Source organism: Anomaloglossus baeobatrachus, chromosome 2 (genome assembly GCF_048569485.1).
Source record: "Anomaloglossus baeobatrachus isolate aAnoBae1 chromosome 2, aAnoBae1.hap1, whole genome shotgun sequence".
Classification (NCBI taxonomy): Eukaryota; Metazoa; Chordata; class Amphibia; order Anura; family Aromobatidae; genus Anomaloglossus; species Anomaloglossus baeobatrachus.
Window position 1 is genome coordinate 668,720,686 of NC_134354.1, and position 22,418 is coordinate 668,743,103.

General features: G+C 49.1%; 1 protein-coding gene across 2 annotated transcripts in view; it reads right to left on the minus strand.

Moving 5' to 3' along the window:
- Window positions 1-18,728, minus strand: part of METTL1 (methyltransferase 1, tRNA methylguanosine) — a 40,920-nt gene extending 22,192 nt beyond the window's left edge. The window contains exons 1-3 of one of the 2 annotated variants that reach the window (XM_075334483.1): window positions 18,681-18,728; window positions 14,678-14,844; window positions 11,601-11,785 (exon numbers count right to left, since the gene is read on the minus strand). In XM_075334483.1, the coding sequence (XP_075190598.1) occupies window positions 11,601-11,785; window positions 14,678-14,825 (333 nt within the window). In that variant the 5' untranslated portion in view covers window positions 14,826-14,844; window positions 18,681-18,728. Of the gene's footprint in view, window positions 1-11,600; window positions 11,786-14,677; window positions 14,845-18,540 lie in introns of both variants that reach the window. The other variant, XM_075334482.1, reaches the window with a different exon arrangement.
- Window positions 18,729-22,418: the final 3,690 nt, after the last annotated feature.

Below are 22,418 nucleotides of genomic sequence, written 5' to 3' on the forward strand. Positions count from 1 at the left end.
GCTGGAAGGCTTGTAGGGCAAAATACACTGCTCTGATTTCCAGAACATTGATCTGAAGGGTGGACTCCTGCTGAGTCCACGTACCATGAGCCCTGTGGTGGAGAAAAACTGCTCCCCACCCTGATAGACTCGCGTCTGTCGTGACCACCGCCCAGGATGGGGGTAGGAAGGACTTTCCTTTTGACAATGAGGTGGGAAGAAGCCACCACCGAAGAGATTCCTTGGCCGCCTGAGAAAGAGAGACGTTCCTGTCGAGGGACGTCGACTTCCCGTCCCATTGGCGGAGAATGTCCCATTGTAGTGGACGCGGATGAAACTGCGCGAAAGGGACTGCCTCCATTGCTGCTACCATCTTCCCTAGGAAGTGCATGAGGCGTCTCAAGGGGTGCGACTGGCCTTGAAGGAGAGATTGCACCCCTGTCTGAAGTGAACGCTGTTTGTCCAGCGGAAGTTTCACTATCGCTGAGAGAGTATGAAACTCCATGCCAAGACATGTTAGCGATTGGGTCGGGGTCAGAATTGACTTTGAAAAGTTGATGATCCACCCGAAACTCTGGAGAGTCTCCAGCGCAACGTTCAGGCTGTGTTGGCATGCCTCTTGAGAGGGTGCCTTGACAAGTAGATCGTCCAAGTAAGGGATCACAGAGTGACCCTGAGAGTGCAGGACTGCTACTACTGCTGCCATGACCTTGGTGAAGACCCGTGGGGCTGTCGCCAGACCGAAAGGCAGGGCTACGAACTTAAGGTGTTCGTCTCCTATAACGAAGCGTAGAAAAACGCTGGTGCTCTGGAGCAATCGGCACGTGGAGATAAGCATCCTTGATGTCTATTGATGCTAGGAAATCTTCTTGAGACATTGAGGCGATGACGGAGCAGAGGGATTCCATCCGGAACCGCCTGGTTTTCACATGCTTGTTGAGCAGTTTTAGGTCCAGAACAGGACGGAAAGACCCGTCCTTTTTTGGCACCACAAACAAATTGGAGTAAAAACCGTGACCTTGCTCCTGAAGAGGAACAGGGATCACCACTCCTTCTGCCTTTAAAGAGCACACCGCCTGCAGAAGAGCACCGGCTCGGTCGGGAGGTGGAGAAGTTCTGAAGAATCGAGTCGGAGGACGAGAACTGAACTCTATCCTGTACCCATGAGACAGAATGTCTCTCACCCAACGGTCTTTGACCTGTGGCAGCCAAATGTCCCCAAAGCGGGAGAGCCTGCCACCGACCGAGGATGCGGAGAGAGGAGGCCGAAAGTCATGAGGAAGCCGCCTTGGTAGCGGTTCCTCCGGCTGCCTTCTTTGGGCGTGACTGAGCCCGCCAAGAATCTGAGCTCCTCTGATCCTTTTGAGTCCTTTTGGACGAGGAGAATTGGGACCTGCCCGAGCCTCGAAAGGACCGAAACCTCAACTGTCCCCTCCTCTGTTGGGGTTTGTTAGGTTTGGGCTGGGGTAAGGAAGAATCCTTAGACTTGGACTGTTTAATGATTTCATCCAATCTCTCACCAAACAGTCTGTCACCAGAAAATGGCAAACTGGTTAAGCACTTTTTGGAAGCAGAATCTGCCTTCCATTCCCTTAACCACAAGGCTCTGCGTAAAACCACGGAGTTGGCGGACGCCACTGCCGTACGGCTCGTAGAGTCCAGGACAGCATTAATAGCGTAAGACGCAAATGCAGACATTTGAGAGGTTAAGGACGCTAATTGCGGAACAGATGTACGTGTGACAGTGTCAATCTGCGCAAGACCAGCTGAAATAGCTTGGAGTGCCCGTACGGCTGCGAATGCCGGAGCAAACGACGCACCGATAGCTTCATAGATGGATTTCAACCAGAGCTCCATCTGTCTGACAGTGGCATCTTTAAGTGAAGCCCCATCGTCCACTGCAACTATGGATCTAGTCGCAAGCCTGGAGATTGGAGGATCCACCTTTGGACACTGGGTCCAGCTCTTGACCACGTCAGGGGGAAAGGGATAACGTGTATCCTTAAGACGTTTGGAGAAACGCTTATCTGGATAAGCGTGGTGTTTCTGAACTGCTTCTCTGAAGTCAGAGTGGTCAAGAAAAGTACTCAATTTACGCTTGGGATACTGAAATGGAATTTCTCCTGCTGTGAAGCTGACTCCTCCACTGGAGGAGCTGAGGGAGAAATATCTAACATTCTATTGATGGACGCTATAAGATCATTCACTATGGCGTCACCATCAGGTGTATCCAGATTGAGAGCGGTCTCAGGATCAGAATCCTGATCAGCTACGTCTGCCTCATCATACAGAGAGTCCTCCTGCTGGGACCCTGACCAGTGTGATGAAGTCGAGGGCCGCTCCCAGCGAGCTCGCTTAGGCTGTCAGGGACTGTCGTCCGTGTCAGAGCCTTCACCCTGGGATGCATGGGACCCCCCGGAGCACGGATTTGTGCCAAATGAGGGGGACCAGGGAGCATTGAATCAACAGTGCCCATGGTCTGAGTTACCGGTCTGGACTGCAAAGTCTCTAGGATTTTAGACATAGTCACAGACAATCTATCAGCAAAAACTGCAAACTCCGTCCCTGTCACCTGGACAGTGTTCACAGGTGGTTCTCCTTGGGCCACCACTAGCAGAGACCCCGGCTGAGCAAGTGCTACAGGGGAGCATTGCACACAATGGGGGTCAGTGAAATCTGCCGGTAGAACAGCCTCACATGCAGTACAAGCAGCATAGACAGCCTGTGCCTTGGCACCCTTGCTTTTTGCGGACGACATGCTGTTGTCTAGCCATCTAGGAGGGTATATAGCCAAGAATAGCGACCGTACAGTGCAATGTATAGCATACAAGCATAAAGTACAAATGAACACTTCGGCATTAGTGGGGTCAGCACTTCAGGTGCTGCTTACCGCCCGCTCAAAAGCGGGTGTGTGGTCGCCAGAATCCTGTGACTGGGTGTCCCAGAGCTTGTCTCCCTTCTCCAGCTCAGACTGCAAACAGGAATGGCTGCCGGCGTCCTGTGAAGAGGGGCGGGCCGTGGGCGTGCCCCAGACAAAGTGCGGGAAACTGGCGTCCCACTGTGTCCAGTGAGGGGGCTGGAGTATGCTAAGCAGACTCCAGCCCTCGGCGCTGACGTTCTGAACAGCGTCCCGCCCCTCCCCTGACTGGCAGGCCCGGGGGCGGGAACGAAACGAAACTAAGCCGCAAAGCCGGGGACTCGAGTAATAAGCACGGCCGTCCTATGTGCACGGCCAGCGCGGAAGTCCCCGGCGCACCACAAGTCCCAGCCGCGCCACAGTGTAAAAACAGCCAGCAGCGGCCGGCGCGGCAGTTCCTAATACATAAACTCACTCAGCTAAGCTGCAGTGAGTAATAGCACAAGCGCTCCGCGCTGTTGTCCCCGGCGCACTAACACACCCAGCAATGCTGGTGTGTGTGTGCGCGATTTGTACGGGGACACAGAGTACCTTAATGTAGCAGGGCCCTGTCCCTGACGATACTCCGCTCCATATCCAGCAGGTTCTCCGGGTCTGTGGATGGAGCACGGTCTCAGTGCCTGGAGACCGGTAAGATTCCACTTCACCCAGAGCCCTGAGGGGGATGGGGAAGGAAAGCAGCATGTGGGCTCCAGCCTCCGTACCCGCAATGGATACCTCAACCTTAACAAACACCGCCGACAAGAGTGGGGTGAGAAGGGAGCATGCTGGGGGCCCTATATGGGCCCTCTTTTCTTCCATCCGACATAGTCAGCAGCTGCTGCTGACTAAAACAGTGGAGCTATGCGTGGATGTCTGACCTCCTTCGCACAAAGCATGAAAACTGAGGAGCCCGTGATCCCACGGGGGGTGTATAGGCAGAAGGGGAGGGGCCTTACACTTTTAAGTGTAATACTTTGTGTGGCCTCCGGAGGCAGTAGCTATACACCCCAATTGTCTGGGTCTCCCAATAGAGCGACAAAGAAATGTATACGAGGACACTGACCGTTGGACGGGCTAATCACTATAAGGCTAAGTTCACATTTCCGCTAAAATGTATCAGTCGAAATCCGCTGCTATGGTAAACAACGGAATCCGTTTAGCGGATTCCATTGTGTCCCATAGACTTGCATTAGTGGCGGACATTTTTTGACTGACCGCCGGGCGGGGAGCAACGCAGAATGTAACGTTTTTCGGGCCGTCGAAAACAACGCACCGCGCAGGAATCCGTCTCCATCCGTCACACTTGCAATGTATGTCTATGGTGCTGGATTCCGTCGTAATCCGTCTTACGACGGAATCCAGTGCTGGATTCCGTCATGCTCTACTGCACGCCCACTGGGCTGTCCCAAACACAAACGGATCATGATTGATCCGTCAAAAAACGGACGCACAGCGGATGTAACGGACGCAACTGATCCGTTTTTTCACAGGCTTCCTGTGAAAGGAATCCTGTGAAAAACACATCAGTTGCATCAGTTGACATCTAAAAAACAACTGATCCGTTGCTGACGGACCTGACGGATTGAAAACAACGGAAGTGTGAACTTAGTCTAAGGCTACTTTCACACTTGCGTTGAACGGTATCCGTTGCATTGCGTTGTGTAACGGATGTGTTGCATATAGTGGCACAACGGATGCTGCAAAACAACGCAATTAGTTTTGATTTTTTTTTTTTTTTTTTAACCAGCGGCAGACTATTGTGAACGATCAGCTGATCGCTCCCTGCAGTCGGCCGCCGGGGGATCAGCTGATCGCTCCCTGCAGCCGGCCGCCGGGGGATCAGCTGAGCGCTCCCAGTAGCCGGCCGCCGGGTGATCAGCTGAGCGCTCCCTGCAGCCGGCCGCCGGGTGATCAGCTGAGCGCTCCCTGCAGCCGGCCGCCGGGTGATCAGCTGAGCGCTCCCTGCAGCCGGCCGCCGGGTGATCAGCTGAGCGCTCCCTGCAGCCGGCCGCCGGGTGATCAGCTGAGCGCTCCCTGCAGCCGGCCGCCGGGTGATCAGCTGAGCGCTCCCTGCAGCCGGCCGCCGGGTGATCAGCTGAGCGCTGTGACTTGCCGGCGCCCGGGCATGCCGGTGGGCGGGCGCTCAGCTGAGCGCTGTGACTTGCCGGCGGCCGGGCATGCTGGCGGCCGGTCGCTCAGCTGAACGTTCGGCCACCGCGAGCCAAAATAAAGTTTGATTTAAAAAAAAAAAAAAAAAAAAAAAAAAAAAAAAAGCATGCGCAGTGAAATCCAGAGGATTCCGCTGCTCAAAATAACGTTACATGCTGCGTTCCTCCCGCTGGGCGGAAGCAACGGAGCGTCGCCCAGCGGAAGCAACGCAGGTCCTTTTGGTACAATCCGTCACCCATACAAGTCTATGGGAAATTGCGGAATCCGTTAACGGATTCCGCTGTTTTCCAAAAGGGCGGATTGTAACGGAAGGAAATAAACGCAAGTGTGAAAGTACCCTAAGGCCAAGTTCACACTTCAGTTGTTTTGCATCAGTCACAATCCGTAGCCTTGAGTAATTACAGTATCCTGCAAAATATTTTGCAGGAATCCTGTTTTCCCCCATAGGCTTCTAATGTTGACGGATTGTGACTGATGATGCTGCGTTGCATCCGCTGCGTCGCGGTCAGTTGTTTTTTAACTGACCGCCGGGCGGGTGCAACGCAGCATGTAACGTTTTTTGAGCAGCGCGATCCGTAGGATTATGCTGCGCATGCTCTCTGGCTCCCCACCCCCGTAACCAGGATAAACATCGGGTAACCAAGCAATGCGCTTTGGTTAGTTACCCGATATTTACAGTGGTTACGGGTGCAGGGAGCCCGCGCTAAGCTGGTATCCAAGATAAATATCGGGTAACCAAGCAAAAAGTGCTTTGCTTTTAGTTACCCGATATTTACCCTGGATACAGTGTGCAAGGAGGCCGACACTTCACCACTCGGCTCCGCCCCCTCCCGCACTCCGCATGTACACACGCATGTAGACACACACACACACACTTGTCCCCAGCCATGCAGACCGCGGCACTGACGTCCTCAGCTCCGCCCCCGAACTCCGCCCCCAAACTCCGCCCCCAGCACACAACGGAGTCCGACAAAGAAATTCTGTTCTTTGTCACCGTTGTCATCCGTTGCACAACGCATCAGTCACATGCGTCAAGCCACGCATGTGACTGATGCAAAACAACTGAAGTGTGAACTTAGCCTTACATGAGACAATATACAACAGACTCAAAACAAAGATGGTCTAGATTACATTATCTACACATTAAAGTTGCCCCTTGCTATATATACACCCCTCATATAGTGCAGGATGTAAATGTGATTGTCCTGAAGGAGGAGTAGCCAAAATGCGTTGAATAAATCACTCAATAAAACTGCAGCATGCGCACAGCAAATCTGAACTCTCATACACTTTGCTGGGAAGTCAGACGTTGCTGACAACAAAACTGCACCAAAAAAACGCAACAAAAACATGGCATAAAATGCAGCGAGTGCATGTAGCCTTAGCATAAGCACATTACAGTCCCTCCTGGACCTCTGCAAAACCAAGGGCTGACACAGAAAGCAGGATAACTGGGGAAAGGACGGTATAAGAGGACATCAAACTGAAGAAACACCACCCTATATCTGATGTGCATGTCGGGGGCTGTTCATGCGGCCGGTGACTGAGCTCAGACCACAGTATATCTGGGGAAACGGCTTCAGTGTGCTGGAGGCTCAAAGAGGACTTGTTAAATCTATAGAGTGAGCTCAAAAGGGTCGGTTCAGGCCCATTGACATGGACACTCCTAAGAAAGTCTCTGTGAGAACTGTTTGGAGGATGACACAAAAAGGCGCTCGGGAAAGAACGGCTTCACAATTTAATTTTTTTTTTTAGATACTACTGCACAACTCTCCGCTCGCCCTGGCACCTGCACATCGCCTGGGTACTATTACAATTTTTCAGTTTTCCAAGAATCTTATAAACCCCCTTGGAGGCAGGTATAGATGCTGGGTTACATAGTATTGCTTGTATTCCTTTCCACTGATGTATGCTATCATTGTGTATAACCTGCCTTCAAAGTAAGTGTTGCATGTTTTCAATACATTCTTTTTTTGGCCAGCATAGCCATCTGATATTTTTTGCAAATGTGTCAACAGGGGTAAATAATGCCCATCTTTACAATAATATATCTCCACCTCACTATCATGAATAACACAACTCTGCAGACTTAAAGGGATTCTCTACCTTTGTGGACAATATTCTTTTTCTTACTGAAATGCATGCCCCTGGGGTGAAAATCAATTTTGCTATTGGTTTTAAATAAAAATGTTGCACCTTCTGCCTCCCATAGAATCTGCATTACTGGCTGAAGAATGACATAACGGGGTTGGTCACAGTGTGTTTATTTTATCAGTTGTGCTGGAGGCAGGATTGTGAGGCACTTTCTATTATACAAGAAGGTCAGGTTCTCCCCCTGCTCTGGTTAGTGCTGTCGTTCTCATAGAGTGCACAGTTCTCTAGTCCATGAAATTGAGGAGCATGTGACCAGACCTGCCCATCAGCCTCCTCCACTCCTCCAATAGAAAAGTAGTTTCCTTGCGTGAGGTTTTCTATTGGTGGAGGCTGATGGGCAGGTCTGGTCACATGCTCCTCCACCAGCAGATATTTTATGGACTAGGAAACTGTGCAGTCTATGAGGAAGGCAACCCTAACAAGAGCAGGAAGAAATCCTATCCGACCTACAACCCAGTAAGCTCATTGTGCAGCCATCAATAGACAGTGTAATACAGCGGCTACAGGAAACAGATTCTTAATTAATTCCATTTGCATTCATTTAAAAAGAAAAAAAAAAAAAAAGTCCCAAAAGGTGGTGAATCCCATTCAGGCTGCTTTCACACATCCGGTTTTTGCAGTGCGGCTCAATCCGGCTCAAAAACATATGCAACAGATGCGGTGAAAAAAACGGATCCATTGCATAAGTTTTTCCATGCTGCCCGTCCGTTATTTGATGGATGTGTCTTTATACTGAGCATCTGCAGTTCAAAAAAACGCATCCGGCGTCCATAGGCTTGCATTGTAAATTACGCCGCATCGCGCTGGATCCGGCACAAAAAAACGTGCCAGGCAACGTTCCATCCAGCCGTCGCATGGGCTAAATATGCCGCATACGGCGGACGCAACGCAAGGCCATGCGGCACAATACGGCGCTAATGCAAGTCTATGCGGGAAAAACGCAACCGGCGACAAAAAAAAAACGGTTGCGTTTTTTCTGCAAAGCGCCGTATTGTGCCGCTCAGCAAAAAACGGATGTGTGAAAGCAGCCTAAGCCGGCAGCGCTGGGACATTTCAGTTCTGAATCATAATACATCACATAAAGATCAGTAAAACAAAAGCAATTCATTTATTATAATAATCGACACCTACTGGAGCTTTTCTGACTTCCCATTATAAAGCCATAGGCATCACTATAGCGATAGTCCCCCTTTACAGATAATGCAGAGGCCACTCTTCTGGGAAGGCTTTGTAAGAGACTTTAGGCTGTGGCAATTTTCGCCCAGTTGTGAGGTCAGGCGCTGATGCTGGAGGAGAGGACCTGGCTGCCAGTCACTCGCTAATGCTGGAGGAGAGGACCTGGCTGCCAGTCACTCGCTGATGCTGGAGGAGAGGACCTGGCTGCCAGTCACTCGCTGATGCTGGAGGAGAGGACCTGGCTGCCAGTCACTCGCTGATGCTGGAGGAGAGGACCTGGCTGCCAGTCACTCGCTGATGCTGGAGGAGAGGACCTGGCTGCCAGTCACTCGCTAATGCTGGAGGAGAGGACCTGGCTGCCAGTCACTCGCTAATGCTGGAGGAGAGGACCTGGCTGCCAGTCACTCGCTGATGCTGGAGGAGAGGACCTGGCTGCCAGTCACTCGCTGATGCTGGAGGAGAGGACCTGGCTGCCAGTCACTCGCTGATGCTGGAGGAGAGGACCTGGCTGCCAGTCACTCGCTGATGCTGGAGGAGAGGACCTGGCTGCCAGTCACTCGCTGATGCTGGAGGAGAGGACCTGGCTGCCAGTCACTCGCTGATGCTGGAGGAGAGGACCTGGCTGCCAGTCACTCGCTGATGCTGGAGGAGAGGACCTGGCTGCCAGTCACTCGCTGATGCTGGAGGAGAGGACCTGGCTGCCAGTCACTCGCTGATGCTGGAGGAGAGGACCTGGCTGCCAGTCACTCGCTGATGCTGGAGGAGAGGACCTGGCTGCCAGTCACTCGCTGATGCTGGAGGAGAGGACCTGGCTGCCAGTCACTCGCTGATGCTGGAGGAGAGGACCTGGCTGCCAGTCACTCGCTGATGCTGGAGGAGAGGACCTGGCTGCCAGTCACTCGCTGATGCTGGAGGAGAGGACCTGGCTGCCAGTCACTCGCTGATGCTGGAGGAGAGGACCTGGCTGCCAGTCACTCGCTGATGCTGGAGGAGAGGACCTGGCTGCCAGTCACTCGCTGATGCTGGAGGAGAGGACCTGGCTGCCAGTCACTCGCTGATGCTGGAGGAGAGGACCTGGCTGCCAGTCACTCGCTGATGCTGGAGGAGAGGACCTGGCTGCCAGTCACTATTCATAGGTGTTTGATGGGAATGCGGTCAGGGCTGTGTGCAGCCAGTGAGGTTCTTCTACATGAATCTCCACCGACCATGCCTTTATGGGCCTAGCTCACTGCGGCACAGACATGCTGGAACAGAAGGGGGATCTCACTGAACCGTGCAACAAAGATGAAAACAAAATCAAAAATTTCTCAAATATGTTGAAGCAATAATATTTTGTTCAGTTGAACTAGGGAGCCAAAGTTAAAGGGAACCTGTCAGGTCAGAAAAGCGTTCTGACCTACAAGCAGGAGACTGTGTGAGCTGCTAACCCCTTCCTACCCATCCCTGTATTATATTGTGTAATATGAAAGTAATAAAATAATGTTTTATCACCTTCATATGTCCTATGTAAATGACAGGGTCTCTAGCCCCATGGGCATCGCATCGCCCTGTGGGCGTCTACCTGATTTCCATGGTGTCACACCCCTGTGATACCATAGATTTACATCAGTGACGTACCGTCGTTACTTCAGAATCTCGCGCATGCGTGCTTACCATTCTCGGCGCCTCATCCTGGTGCTTGCTTTGCGGCTTCTGACGTGCACTGCGCATGACCTGAACTGGAGGCGTATTCTGAGCATGTGCAGTGCGCGTCAGAAACCGAAATCAAGCACCAGGATGAGGCGACGAGAATAGTAAGCGCGCGAGATTCTGAATCACATCGCTGATGTAAATCCATGGTATCACACCCACAGGGGCATGATACCATGGAAAGCATGTAGACGCCCACAGGGGTGCGACACCATGGAAAGCAGGTAGACGCTCACAGGGCAATGCGACGCCCATGGGGCTAGAGACCCTGGTCATTTACATAGGACATATGAAAGTAATAAAACATTATTTTATTACTTTCATATTACAGAATATAACGACACAGGGATGGGTAGGAAGGGGTTAGCAGCTCACAGAGGCTCTTGCTTGTAGGTCAGAACGCTTTTCTGACCTGACAGGTTCCCATTAACCCCTTGGAAAACTACACCACAGTATTATCACCCCTCCACCAAACTACAGTTGGCACAGGTAACATTGTCCTGGCATTCACCAAACCCACACTCAACACTCACACTGCCAAATAGAGGAGCGCGATTCAGCACATCACAAAACTCGTCTCCACCGCTCCAGATTTCAGTGGCATTACGCTTTAGGCTATGTGCGCACGTTGCGTACTGGCCCTGCAGAAATTTCTACAGCGATCTGAACAGCACACATGCGCTTCAAATCGCTGCAGAAAGAGTCCGTAGTGAAGGAAAAAAAAAAAGCCGATTCCATGCGCTCTAAGTGCAGCCCCTCCCATAGACAGAGCGGGGGCTGCATGCAGAGCGCAGGAAAGAAGCGACATGTCACTTCTTAGAAAGCGCACTTCGGGCAGCAGCCGAAGCGCTGCGCTCTAAGATGCCACGTGCGCACGTCTCCTGCATAATCTTCATTGATTATGCTGGGGACGCAGGACGCATGCAGTTACGCTGCGGTGCAGATCGCAGCGTAACTGCATGCAAATACGCAACGTGCGCACATGGCCTTACACCACTCCATCTGATGCTGTGCATTAGGATGCAAGATGTACATGTGGCTGTTCGGCCATACAAGCCCATGCCTTGAAGTTCCCGGGCAAAGCCATTCTGCTGATGATAATGCCAGGGGAGGTTTGGTGTTATGGCAGTTATCCAGTCAGTTGAGCGTTGGTGACTTTTTTTGCACCATGCTCCTCAAAACTTAAGATACCCCGCATCGCAGCTTTACGTGGTCTGCCACCGGGGGCTGAGTTGCTGTGGATCCTAGACGCTTCCACACTTCAATACCACCATTCATTCCACCAAATAACTCACAGCAATAATGCCACCCTATCACAGCACCGCTCAATTCAGTGAGCTCTTTAGAATGAGACATGCTTTCACATGGGTATGTATGGCTGAGTGGCTGACGCAGTGGGACAGAAGGAAAAACCTGAATTCAATGATTAAATAACTGCATCCCAAACGTTTTTTCCCTTGTAGTGTACTAGATATTTTCTGAAGATCAGTAGCAAGGTTTTATCACACAAAAGAGGCGATTGTGTAAAAGCTACCTGTGCTTTCCTGAAGAAGTTGGGCAGGTATTTCATGGCGTTACTCCTGATGCAGGCAATATTTTGGTACTGGCCAGGGTGGCACACTCTTAAGGACTTGATCCGGTCTTGCACATAGTCTGATACTTTGACCCGTATCTCCAGTCCAAGCATGAGAGTATTTGGGAACAATGGAGACAACTCAACTGCAAATCAAGCAAAGAGGTAGAAATCCAGCAGTTACTGATGAGCATACACTGCACGACAATAAGCCAACAACACATACATCTAAATAGCAAATTATTTACAGTTTGTTGATATGTGGGCGACCCAGGGGTTAGATGCCCATTAATCTACTATAAACTTATATCCTAAAGAAACAAAATCAGGGCACAAGGCAATAACTAATCTGTTGCACTTTGAGATCCCTATAACACTTAATGACCACGATTCAGGTATATACAGGAATAATATAGAAGGCAATTAGGTAATATCCTTTATAAATCTTCAAAAGCATAACTTTATATTAAAGGGACCCTGTCTCCAGATTTTGGCCTCCTAAACAAAAACTAGTACCTTAGCAGCGCCTGTGCTGCACTCTATAAAAGTGCACGTTAACCCCCCTCCCCCATAGACCCCAAAAATACCTTTATAAGATCTCCCGGCCTGTATGTAAATTGTGTGATCCAGTCCGATGGGCATCCTAATCTGCACCCCCTATCCCTCCTTTCGCCCTCCTCCTGTGCAGATTGATGTGGATGACGCCTCGGATGCCATCCACATAGGCGGGCAAAATCTCCATATTCCCGGCTCGCGCACTGGCAAGTTCTCTGCACAGGCGCGAGATATTTGCCCGGCGACGTGGATGAAGCCGGGGACGTCACAGTTGGGTTGCCCATAGACTTCCATTACACTCGGTACCTGAATTGAGCCCGTCCGAGCAACAAATTGCTTGTTACGAGTACAGAGCACCCAAGCACAGTAGTGCTAAACATTACTTCAAACTAAAAAAAAAAATAAAACACAAGCATCACAGCTGCCTCGAGACAAAAATATAAAAGTGATGGCTCTTGGAAGAAGAGGAAAAAAGGAAAAAACACAAAAGTGGAAATTGGCCTTGACGGGAAAGAGTTAAAAAAATTCACCCAGCAAAAACAAGCCTTTATTATCAGAGAAAAAAAGAAAAAAAAGAAGTTGTGCTTCTTGGAAGGGGAGAGAAAAGTAAAGGCCCAAATCAAGAATTGGTCCAGGTGAGAAGGGGTTAAGATGTGAGGAATGTGAGTGCTTTCACTTTATATCTCCGGTACTCAGGCAGATCTACAAGAAATGTCCCAATATGACTTGTGGGAATACGGGCACTGTATGCGGGTGCTAGATTTAGGCTGGGGCCACATGGGGCACTACTGTGATGCTCGCATGAGACTCGGCTCGCGCTGGCAGCACAGCAGGAGCCGAGTGTTATGCTAGTGTGCCTGCATCTGAGGTCCGACTGTGCGAGCAGACCTCAGCTGCGGGGGGCGGGCCGGCGATGTGGAGGGGCGGACCAGCACTGCAGAGGGGCGGTGCAGCGCTGGGGAGGGGAGGGAGGGATTTCTCTCCCTCTCTTCTCCGTAGTCGGCTATTGTGATTCTCGCTATACACACGTGGTATACTGGAGTACCGCGAGTGCAGTGCGATTTTTTTCTCGCCCCATTCACTTGAATGGGTGCGAGAGAAAAGGGTCTCACCTTACAATCACAGCATGCTGCGATTGTTTTCTCGGTCCGATTTGGTCATTTGATCATGTGCGCTGACACACAGCCTAGAATTGGTCCGAGGGGAATGCAATGTTTTATCGCACTCCACTCGCACCGATTTTCTCGCCGTGTGGCTCAGGCCTTAAAGGCAAAAAGCTCTCCAGTACGACCCATAATACCAGCAGTAGATGCCTGGACTGAAGATAGGAAAGGCGTCTGCATACGCTTGGCTCTATAAGGCCCGCATGGTGTGGCTGGTGCCTGTGACCGGCCACATGTGGGGGTGAAGAGCACGTGAGCTAAACATAACAATGAGCTGTTGCCTGTAACTGATGCATTTGTTTGTCCCCGCTGTGGGCATTGTATGCAAGTGACCGCATCATTCACCACGACCAGGGTGCAGAGAAGTCTCTTTATAGGTAGCAGCCATTCTCCCCAGCACAAGTTATGACGCCCGTGCACTGTGCCAGTTCCTTTCTCCTAAAAAACAGCTGTATTGTGCTTGCGGTGTCAGAAGTCATGGAAATACCCATCATTGCAGTGGATGAGGGTCCCATCAAAGGACTCCGCCTCTTATCTGGAGAATGGACCCCGGCTCGTCACTGTCAGTGGAGAGATGGTCCGGAGGAGTGCCACTTATTTGAGAATCCCACGTGTGCACTGAAAGCAACGACACCCCTTTATTTCAGATTGATGAAAGACCCAACTTATTGGTGAGACCCACATTTACTACTCATTTATAGCACAGCCTGCAGATATGCAATAAATGTACAAGCTGGGAATAGCCCTTTAGGTGATAATTGCTCACAGGCAAGGAAGATGCTTATTATATAATCCCTTATATATTGGGTAAAAGCAAGTGGAGTTTAAAGTGAACCCATTCCTGGGTTTTTGCCCCCTAATATGAGGTCATTATAATGTAGGGGCAGAGACTCCGATTCCAGCGATGTCACTTACTGGTTGGCGCACTGTAGTTATAATAAATAAAAAATGTATAATTATTATATCAGCTGCAGATTATCACTAGTAAACCTGCAGCCAGTTAGTTTTCTATATTCATGAGCTCAGTATAACCCTGCCCTCAGCACTGATTGTCAGCTTTCTGCCTATGCACCGTGTACACAGAAAGCTGCCAATCAGGCGTGTGGGGGTGGGGTTATACAGAGCTCATGAATATAGAGACCTAATACCGGGATTTTATCAAAATGACAACATGCAGCCCAATAAGTGACAACACTACAACCAGGGTCTCTGCCCTTATGATACTACTGTCAATAGGGGCAACAAAAATGTAGTGACCGATTCCCTTTAAATTTATGAGGATTTCACAAAATGGCAAAATAAACTAAATGATAACGGTACCGAGTAATCCACCATATCCACAGCCAATATCTGCGAATTCCACTGCATACTCTTGCTCCTTCACCTCCGCCAAGTCCTTTACGTCGTCATGAGACTTGTCTAAGGATTTAGGCTTGAAATATTCAGGATAATACTGCGACCAGTCCATTTCTTCTGGCCTAATAGGGCTGTAAGATAACAGAAAAAGCAGGCGGATTAGACTTCTAGACAGGGCGTTCCCTCCCCCTATGAGCCAGATCCGCTGTGGCTGAGCCGGGGTACTTGCCAAACGGCTGAAAATGATGCTGCATTTCTAAGGAGCTTTACCAAATCTCACTGCAAGACTACAGCAACCTTTAGTAAACGGTGTGCGATTTTTGCCTCTTCGCTTTTGGCAGTTCAGCAAGAGCCATGGCACAACCAACAACAGAATATTCCCTAAGGCCACGTTCACACTGAGTAATTGGTGAGTTTTTTACCTTAGTATTAAAAAGCGAAAACCAGGAGTGGGTGATAAATACATCAGTGGTGCCGTGTTTCTATTACACTTTTCCTCTGATTCTTCCACTCCTGGTTTTGACTACAAATACTTAGGAAAAAAACGCAACGTGTGAACGTGGCCTAAAAAGAAAGTCGCAGACCTACACGGACAGATGGTCATCAGAAGGGCCACCATGTAAAACAAGAATCAGACCAGTCTACTGTTTACTATCAATATTAACCCCTTAGTGCAAAGTCACATACATATCCGTCACCACTGGGTGGAAAGAAGCCAAGCTCCCTCTATACGTGGTAGATGCTGGCCACTTTACATAGCCAGCATCTATCTCTACAGCAGCGAATGGAGCTGAGCTCTGATCACTACTGCTGACCATATAGATACTGATGTCAATCTCTGAGAACAGCATGTTCAGGGAGCGGCGGCTGGTGTGCATAGTGGCTGACATAGGCCACAAGGACATGGTCACAGGGCACTGGTGGGTTACTACGCCAACCGAGAGTCTGCGGAAGGTACCAAAGTCATTGTCATCTTGGATTTTCTATGAAGCTCAGTGGGCTGACCTTAATAGGGCGCCATGATTTTCATTATACTGCAATAGTGAGGTATTCAAGAGTATATAAGAGATCAAGTGTTCAAGACTCTGAAGGCTGTATGTGCACGCTACAGTTTTGTTCTCACAAAAACTGCATCTTCATTATGTGTGTGTGAAATATATATATATATATATATATATATATATATATATATATATATATATATATATATATATATATATATATATATATATATATATATATCCCTGCTTGCAATGATGGTGCATTTTTGATGCATTTTTTTCAGTAGAAACAAGCCAAAAGCGCAAGAGGATAGATCATGCTGCAGATTTTTGTGATAAATAAATTGCAGACAAAACACTGCAGCGTGCGCACGGCAAATCTTAGTTTTCATTGATTTTGCTGTTAAGTGAAAAGTCAGAACTTTCTGACAACAAAACTGTTCCAAAAAAGCGACAAAAACTTCAGCGTGTGCACATAGCCTTAAGGGAAAAAAAAAGAAAAAAAGTTTAAAAAAATATAAAAATTCAAATCACCCTCATTTTCTCATTAAAAATATACTTGCAGTATCAGGGATCGGGAGTGGCGTTGCCTATTCGTGGTCTGGTCGACCGGCCGCTTATTGACTGTCACATATCAGGGACCAGGTGTGACCTTGCCAGGCTGGAGTTGTCTATGTGCGGTATTGGGGACCGACCAGCCGCTTTGTGGTTGTCACCAAACAGAGATCATATAAAATATATATCATGGTCCAAGGACACAAACTAAGTAAGCGCATGGAAACGCCAGGTCATGCACCCGGTGCTCGATACTGAAAGTATGCCTTAAAAATAAGGGGGGAAAAATTTATATCACGGTATTATTAAAAGTCCAGTCTATCAAAATAAAAAAAAAAATAAAATAACACATAACCCATATGGTAACTGCTGCAAAATGGAGGAAAAAAAAACACCAAAAAAGTAAGACACCGCAGTTGGGTTTTCTCATCACCTCAAATCCCTAAAAAATGCAACAAAAAGTGATCAGACGCTGTGCTCCCATCCTAGTGTCAGTGCACTCCTCACCATGCTAATAATCCAGCAGTCACACAGCCCCATCACCAAAAAGTGATCAGATGCTGTGCTCCCATCCTGATGTCAGTGCACTCCTCACCGTGCTAATAATCCAGCAGTCACACAGCCCCATCACCAAAAAGTGATCAGACGCTGTAATCCCATCCTGAAGTCAGTGCACCCCTCACCGTGCTAATAATCCAGCAGTCACACAGCCAATCACCAAAAATTGATCAGACGCTGTGCTCCCCCATCCTGATGTCAGTGCACCCTTCACCGTGCTAAGGATCCAGCAGTCACACAGCCCCATCACCATACAGTGATCAGACGCTGTGCTCCCATCCTGATGTCAGTGCACCCTTCACCGTGCTAAGGATCCAGCAGTCACACAGCCCCATCGCCATACAGTGATCAGACGCTGTGCTCCCATCCTGATGTCAGTGCACCCTTCACCGTGCTAATGATCCAGCAGTCACACAGCCCCATCGCCATACAGTGATCAGACGCTGTGCTCCCATCCTGATGTCAGTGCACCCTTCACCGTGCTAATGATCCAGCAGTCACACAGCCCCATCGCCATACAGTGATCAGACGCTGTGCTCCCATCCTGATGTCAGTGCACCCTTCACCGTGCTAATGATCCAGCAGTCACACAGCCCCATCGCCATACAGTGATCAGATGCTGTGCTCCCATCCTGATGTCAGTGCACCCTTCACCGTGCTAATGATCCAGCAGTCACACAGCCCCATCGCCATACAGTGATCAGACGCTGTGCTCCAATCCTGATGTCAGTGCACTCCTCACCGTGCTAATGATCCAGCAGTCACACAGCCCCATCGCCATACAGTGATCAGACGCTGTGCTCCCATCCTGATGTCAGTGCACCCTTCACCGTGCTAATGATCCAGCAGTCACACAGCCCCATCGCCATACAGTGATCAGACGCTGTGCTCCCATCCTGATGTCAGTGCACTCCTCACCGTGCTAATGATCCAGCAGTCACACAGCCCCATCACCATACAGTGATCAGACGCTGTGCTCCCATCCTAGTGTCAGTGCACCCTTCACCGTGCTAATGATCCAGCAGTCACACAGCCCCATCGCCATACAGTGATCAGACGCTGTGCTCCCATCCTGATGTCAGTGCACTCCTCACCGTGCTAATAACCCAGCAGTCACACAGCCCCATCGCCATACAGTGATCAGACGCTGTGCTCCCATCCTGATGTCAGTGCACTCCTCACCGTGCTAATGATCCAGCAGTCACACAGCCCCATCGCCATACAGTGATCAGACGCTGTGCTCCCATCCTGATGTCAGTGCACTCCTCACCGTGCTAATAACCCAGCAGTCACACAGCCCCATCACCATACAGTGATCAGACGCTGTGCTCCCATCCTGGAATCAGTGCACTCCTCACCGTGCTAATGATCCAGCAGTCACAGCCCCATCACCAAAATTGGAGATTTTTTTTTTGCCAAACTTTTCTATTTTTTCACTACTTTTCAATCTTTGCACCCCCACTCTTCAGTATGTTATATGGTAAATGTAATGATTCCATTCACATTTACCACTTGGCCGTAAAACATAAACCCTCATACGGCAGTGTGGACAGAAAAACTAAAGAAAAAGTGACGGCTTGTGGAGAAAAGGGAGGAAAATGCAAATATAACAATGAAAACTGTCCACGAAGGCAGAGAATGGCAGTGTGCGTGATGAGGGCTCCGGTCAGGAGACGTTACCGTATCCCTGTGCGGAGTGTACGGTGCACTTACTACTGGAAGGTGTGATCAGCCATGGGGTTGGAGTGCGCCCTCTGCCGGTAGTAGCGCTTCTGGGGCAGAGGCACGCTCCTCCCCGGAGCTGCCGCACTGGGACCCGCCAGGGTCTCGGACATTGCGCCGGTCGCACTCACTCTCCTGCAAGCGGACAACGTGCTGCCCGCACTCACTTCCCTGCTTGTCGCACAGATGATGTCAGTCTCATCACGTGACCTGTAGCAAACGGCTTTCTAATGCGGCCATCTTTGATGTTGGCAATTTCCAGTAGTAAGAATGGTGTGATTAACAGTTGGGCAACATGGAAACAGTGCTCTAATAGACATGTAGAAAGATTAAGATATATTCGGTAATAAAACAAAAAGATATAAAGATTTATCTTGTTTCTAATATACAGCCAATAACAAAGTAACCCATGTTAACAGGTTAAATGACCGCAACATATTTATAGGGGGGGAAAAATGTAAAAAGTGAGTGTGTAAGGCCTCTTTCACACGTCCGTGTCCTCACGTACTGGAGACACGGGCACACGCAGATTCATTTAAATCAGTGGGTCTGCGCTCACGTGCATTATCTGCCATGGACCGTGTGTCCGTGTGGAGCATACGTGTGCCCGTGTTCTCCACACGTAGACATGTCCGTTTTTCTCCGGCATCACGGGTGTCACACGGAACGCAAACGGACCACACGGAGGTGTTCCATGTGACACGCACCGAAGAAAACACACGTGTCTGAGAAAATACTAAAAAAACTTTACTCACCTTCTCCAGAACTGCTGTCTCTGCCACTGCTGTCACTTGCTGCTGACTGTCGCTCATTATGCTCATTGCATATTCACTTCACTGCGGCCGGAAGCAGCAGCAGCGGGGAGTCAGCAGGACCGGAGACCAAAGATCAGCACCACAGACAGCGAAGCTAGGGACAGGTGAGCAGAAAGTTCCCGTTCTCCGTGTGTTATCACGGATAACACACGGAGTACACACGTGTGCTATAAAAGCGGCACACGGAGGACAATACGCTCCTTTGACACGTCCGTGAAAAACGTGCGTGGTTTTTCATGGACGTGTGAAAGAGGCCTAATGTTGTGTACAGCTTAAGGCCTCTTTCACACGTCTGTGTCTCCGATACGTGTTTAGTCCGTATCCTCACATACCGGAAAAGCGGGCACACGTAGACCCATTAATATCAATGGGTCTGCGCTCACGTGCGTATTCTGCCATGGACCGTGTGTACGTGTGGAGCATACATGTGCCCGTGTGCTCCATATGTAGACATGTCCGTTTTTCTCCGGCATCACGGGTGTCACACGGAACGCAAACGGACCACACAGAGGTGTTCCGTGTGACACACATCGGAGAAAACACACGTGTCTGTAAAAAAAATAACAAAACTTTACTCACCTTCTCCAGCCCTCCAGTCTCTGCCGCTGCTGTCACTTGCTTCTGACCGCCGCTCATTATACTCATTGCATATTCACTTCACTGCGGGCCGGAAGCAGCAGCAGCGTGGAGTTGGCAGGACCGGAGACCGAAAATCAGCACCACGGACAGCGACGCCAGGGACAGGTGAGCAGAAAGTTCCCGTTCTCCGTGTGTTATCACGGATAACACACGGAGTACACACGTGTGCTATAAAAGCGGCACACGGAGGACAATACGCACCTTTGACACGTCTGTGAAAAACGTGTGTGATTTTCACAGACATATGAAAGAGGCCTAAGGTTATTCACATTCATCACCATCCACCGGATAGGAGACAATGTTGTGATCGGGGAGAAGGTGAGGCTCAGACCGATCCTGGGCTGGGGGTTCTGACATCTCCGCACCATCTCCCATTGCCACTGAATGCAGAGGTCACACACGTGGCATCCACTCGATCCCAATTCAGACCACCATTCTCAGGACCGGGGGTCCGACTGATTTACTATCGATACACATTGGGTATTTGCACCAAAATTCCACAGAAAATTCCACTTCCCAGTAACTGACCCTATTCACATTATGATTGCGCACGTCATTCTGATATTCCTGGACAGTCTGTAAAATTCTTGTACTTTTTACCACTGTCTGTTAATTTATTTATTTTTTAAGCTGGATAAATTATTATAATTATAATAATTAATCATGTTGTGAGTAGATAAACATATTGCCCAAGTTTCCCCCTTCAAGACACCAATGTTATTGTTATGATGTGTAATGTGATAAGTGGTAATGAGGTGCAATGTGAATTGTAACGTGTTGTGCCACACAGTAGGGTAAGTGAGAATTAAAGGGTTATTCCCGCCTCTAAGGTCCTATCCCAATATGTAGTAGGTGTAGTAATAATAATAATAATAATAATAATAATATTACCAAATACAGTGGAACCTTGGATTACGAGCATAATTCGTTTCGGGAGTGTGCTCTTAAACCAAGTTACTCTTATATCAAAGCAAATTTTCCCATAGGAAATAATTGAAACACAGACAATTCGTTCCGCAACCCAATATTTATTGTATTTATACAAACGTAATACAATATAATGTACTATATTCATATAAAATTATTACAGTACACTAATACAAAATACTGTACAGTACAGTAAAAAACATGTAAAACAAATTAAACTGCACATTAGCTTCCAATAGAATTGTTGGTGTGCGAGAGGTACAATATATAGAGAAAAAATGGTGTATAACTACGGCAACCTTTATTTTAGTATGATACACAAAAAATATCTATTTTCCTCAAAATAAGGGTAGAACGAAGATAAATGTGGGGTAGGAATACTGCACATGCAATTAGATTACAGTACAAGCAATGTGCTGTACTGGTTAGCAGAAAGAAAGTACAATACTGTATCCACAAATGGAAATTGATAGACATGCTATATAGTATATACTGTACTGTACAATGGTATACTGGATACAGTATACTGTATATGTACAGAAAGTTACCTCCAGAGCAGGTCAGAGCGCGGTAAAAGGACAGAACCACAGAAGTGCACAGTGAGTATTTGCTCTTAATCCAAATTATTGCTCTTAAACCAAGTTACAAATTTTTTAAAAACTTTGCTTGTCTTGCAAAACACTCTCAAACCAAGTTACTCTTAATCCAAGGTTCCACTGTACCTCCAATTAGAAATGTAGTATAGTTCTCCTGGTATAGCCACATGTCTTACCTCATGTGCAGAGCATTGCAGCTTAGGGATCCATGATTACACCCACAAGAAACTAACTGTCACAATATGAGTGTTCGTAATGATGGATATCCTAGCTGCAATGCACTGCACATGAGGTAAGAGACATGGCTATGTGACGCCCTGGGCAAGCCAGGGGTCACAGGTCATTGCACCACCACACCCTACACCCCAGTTAGGCACATCAGCTAACCCAAAAATCCTTGTTGCCTTCCTCCAGAGGCTGATGTTCACACCAGGGGGTGGGCCAGGCGGTTGGCTCCGCCCACCGAGGAGTTCACAGCCCTGGAGGCAGGAAGAACCAGGCAGTTAGCTCAGGGAGAGCTTGAGTGTGGAGCTGAGATAGAAGTGGAAGTTCAAAGTAGAAGGAAGTGAAGTGGTAGAGGAGCTGAGGAGTTTGTAAAGCCTGAAGTTAGTCCGGGTGTGTGCCCCGGACTGAGAGACAGCAAGGTCAGCAGACGGCGGTGACTGTCCGCAGGGGTGACTGCTCGGAAGTTCCTGGAAGGACCGCGGACGGGTGGTGACCCGGCGGTCTGGAGCAGTGTACAAAGGACAGTCAGCACCAGGGCAGGGGCCTCTCGGACCCCGGCAAGGCTAGGAGTCGCCATAATTTGCCAAATCCGTCAGTGAAGGGGACGGCTGTCTCCCAACAACCAAGTCCCGATTGAAGGCAACAGCCCAACCATTAAAGCAGAGAC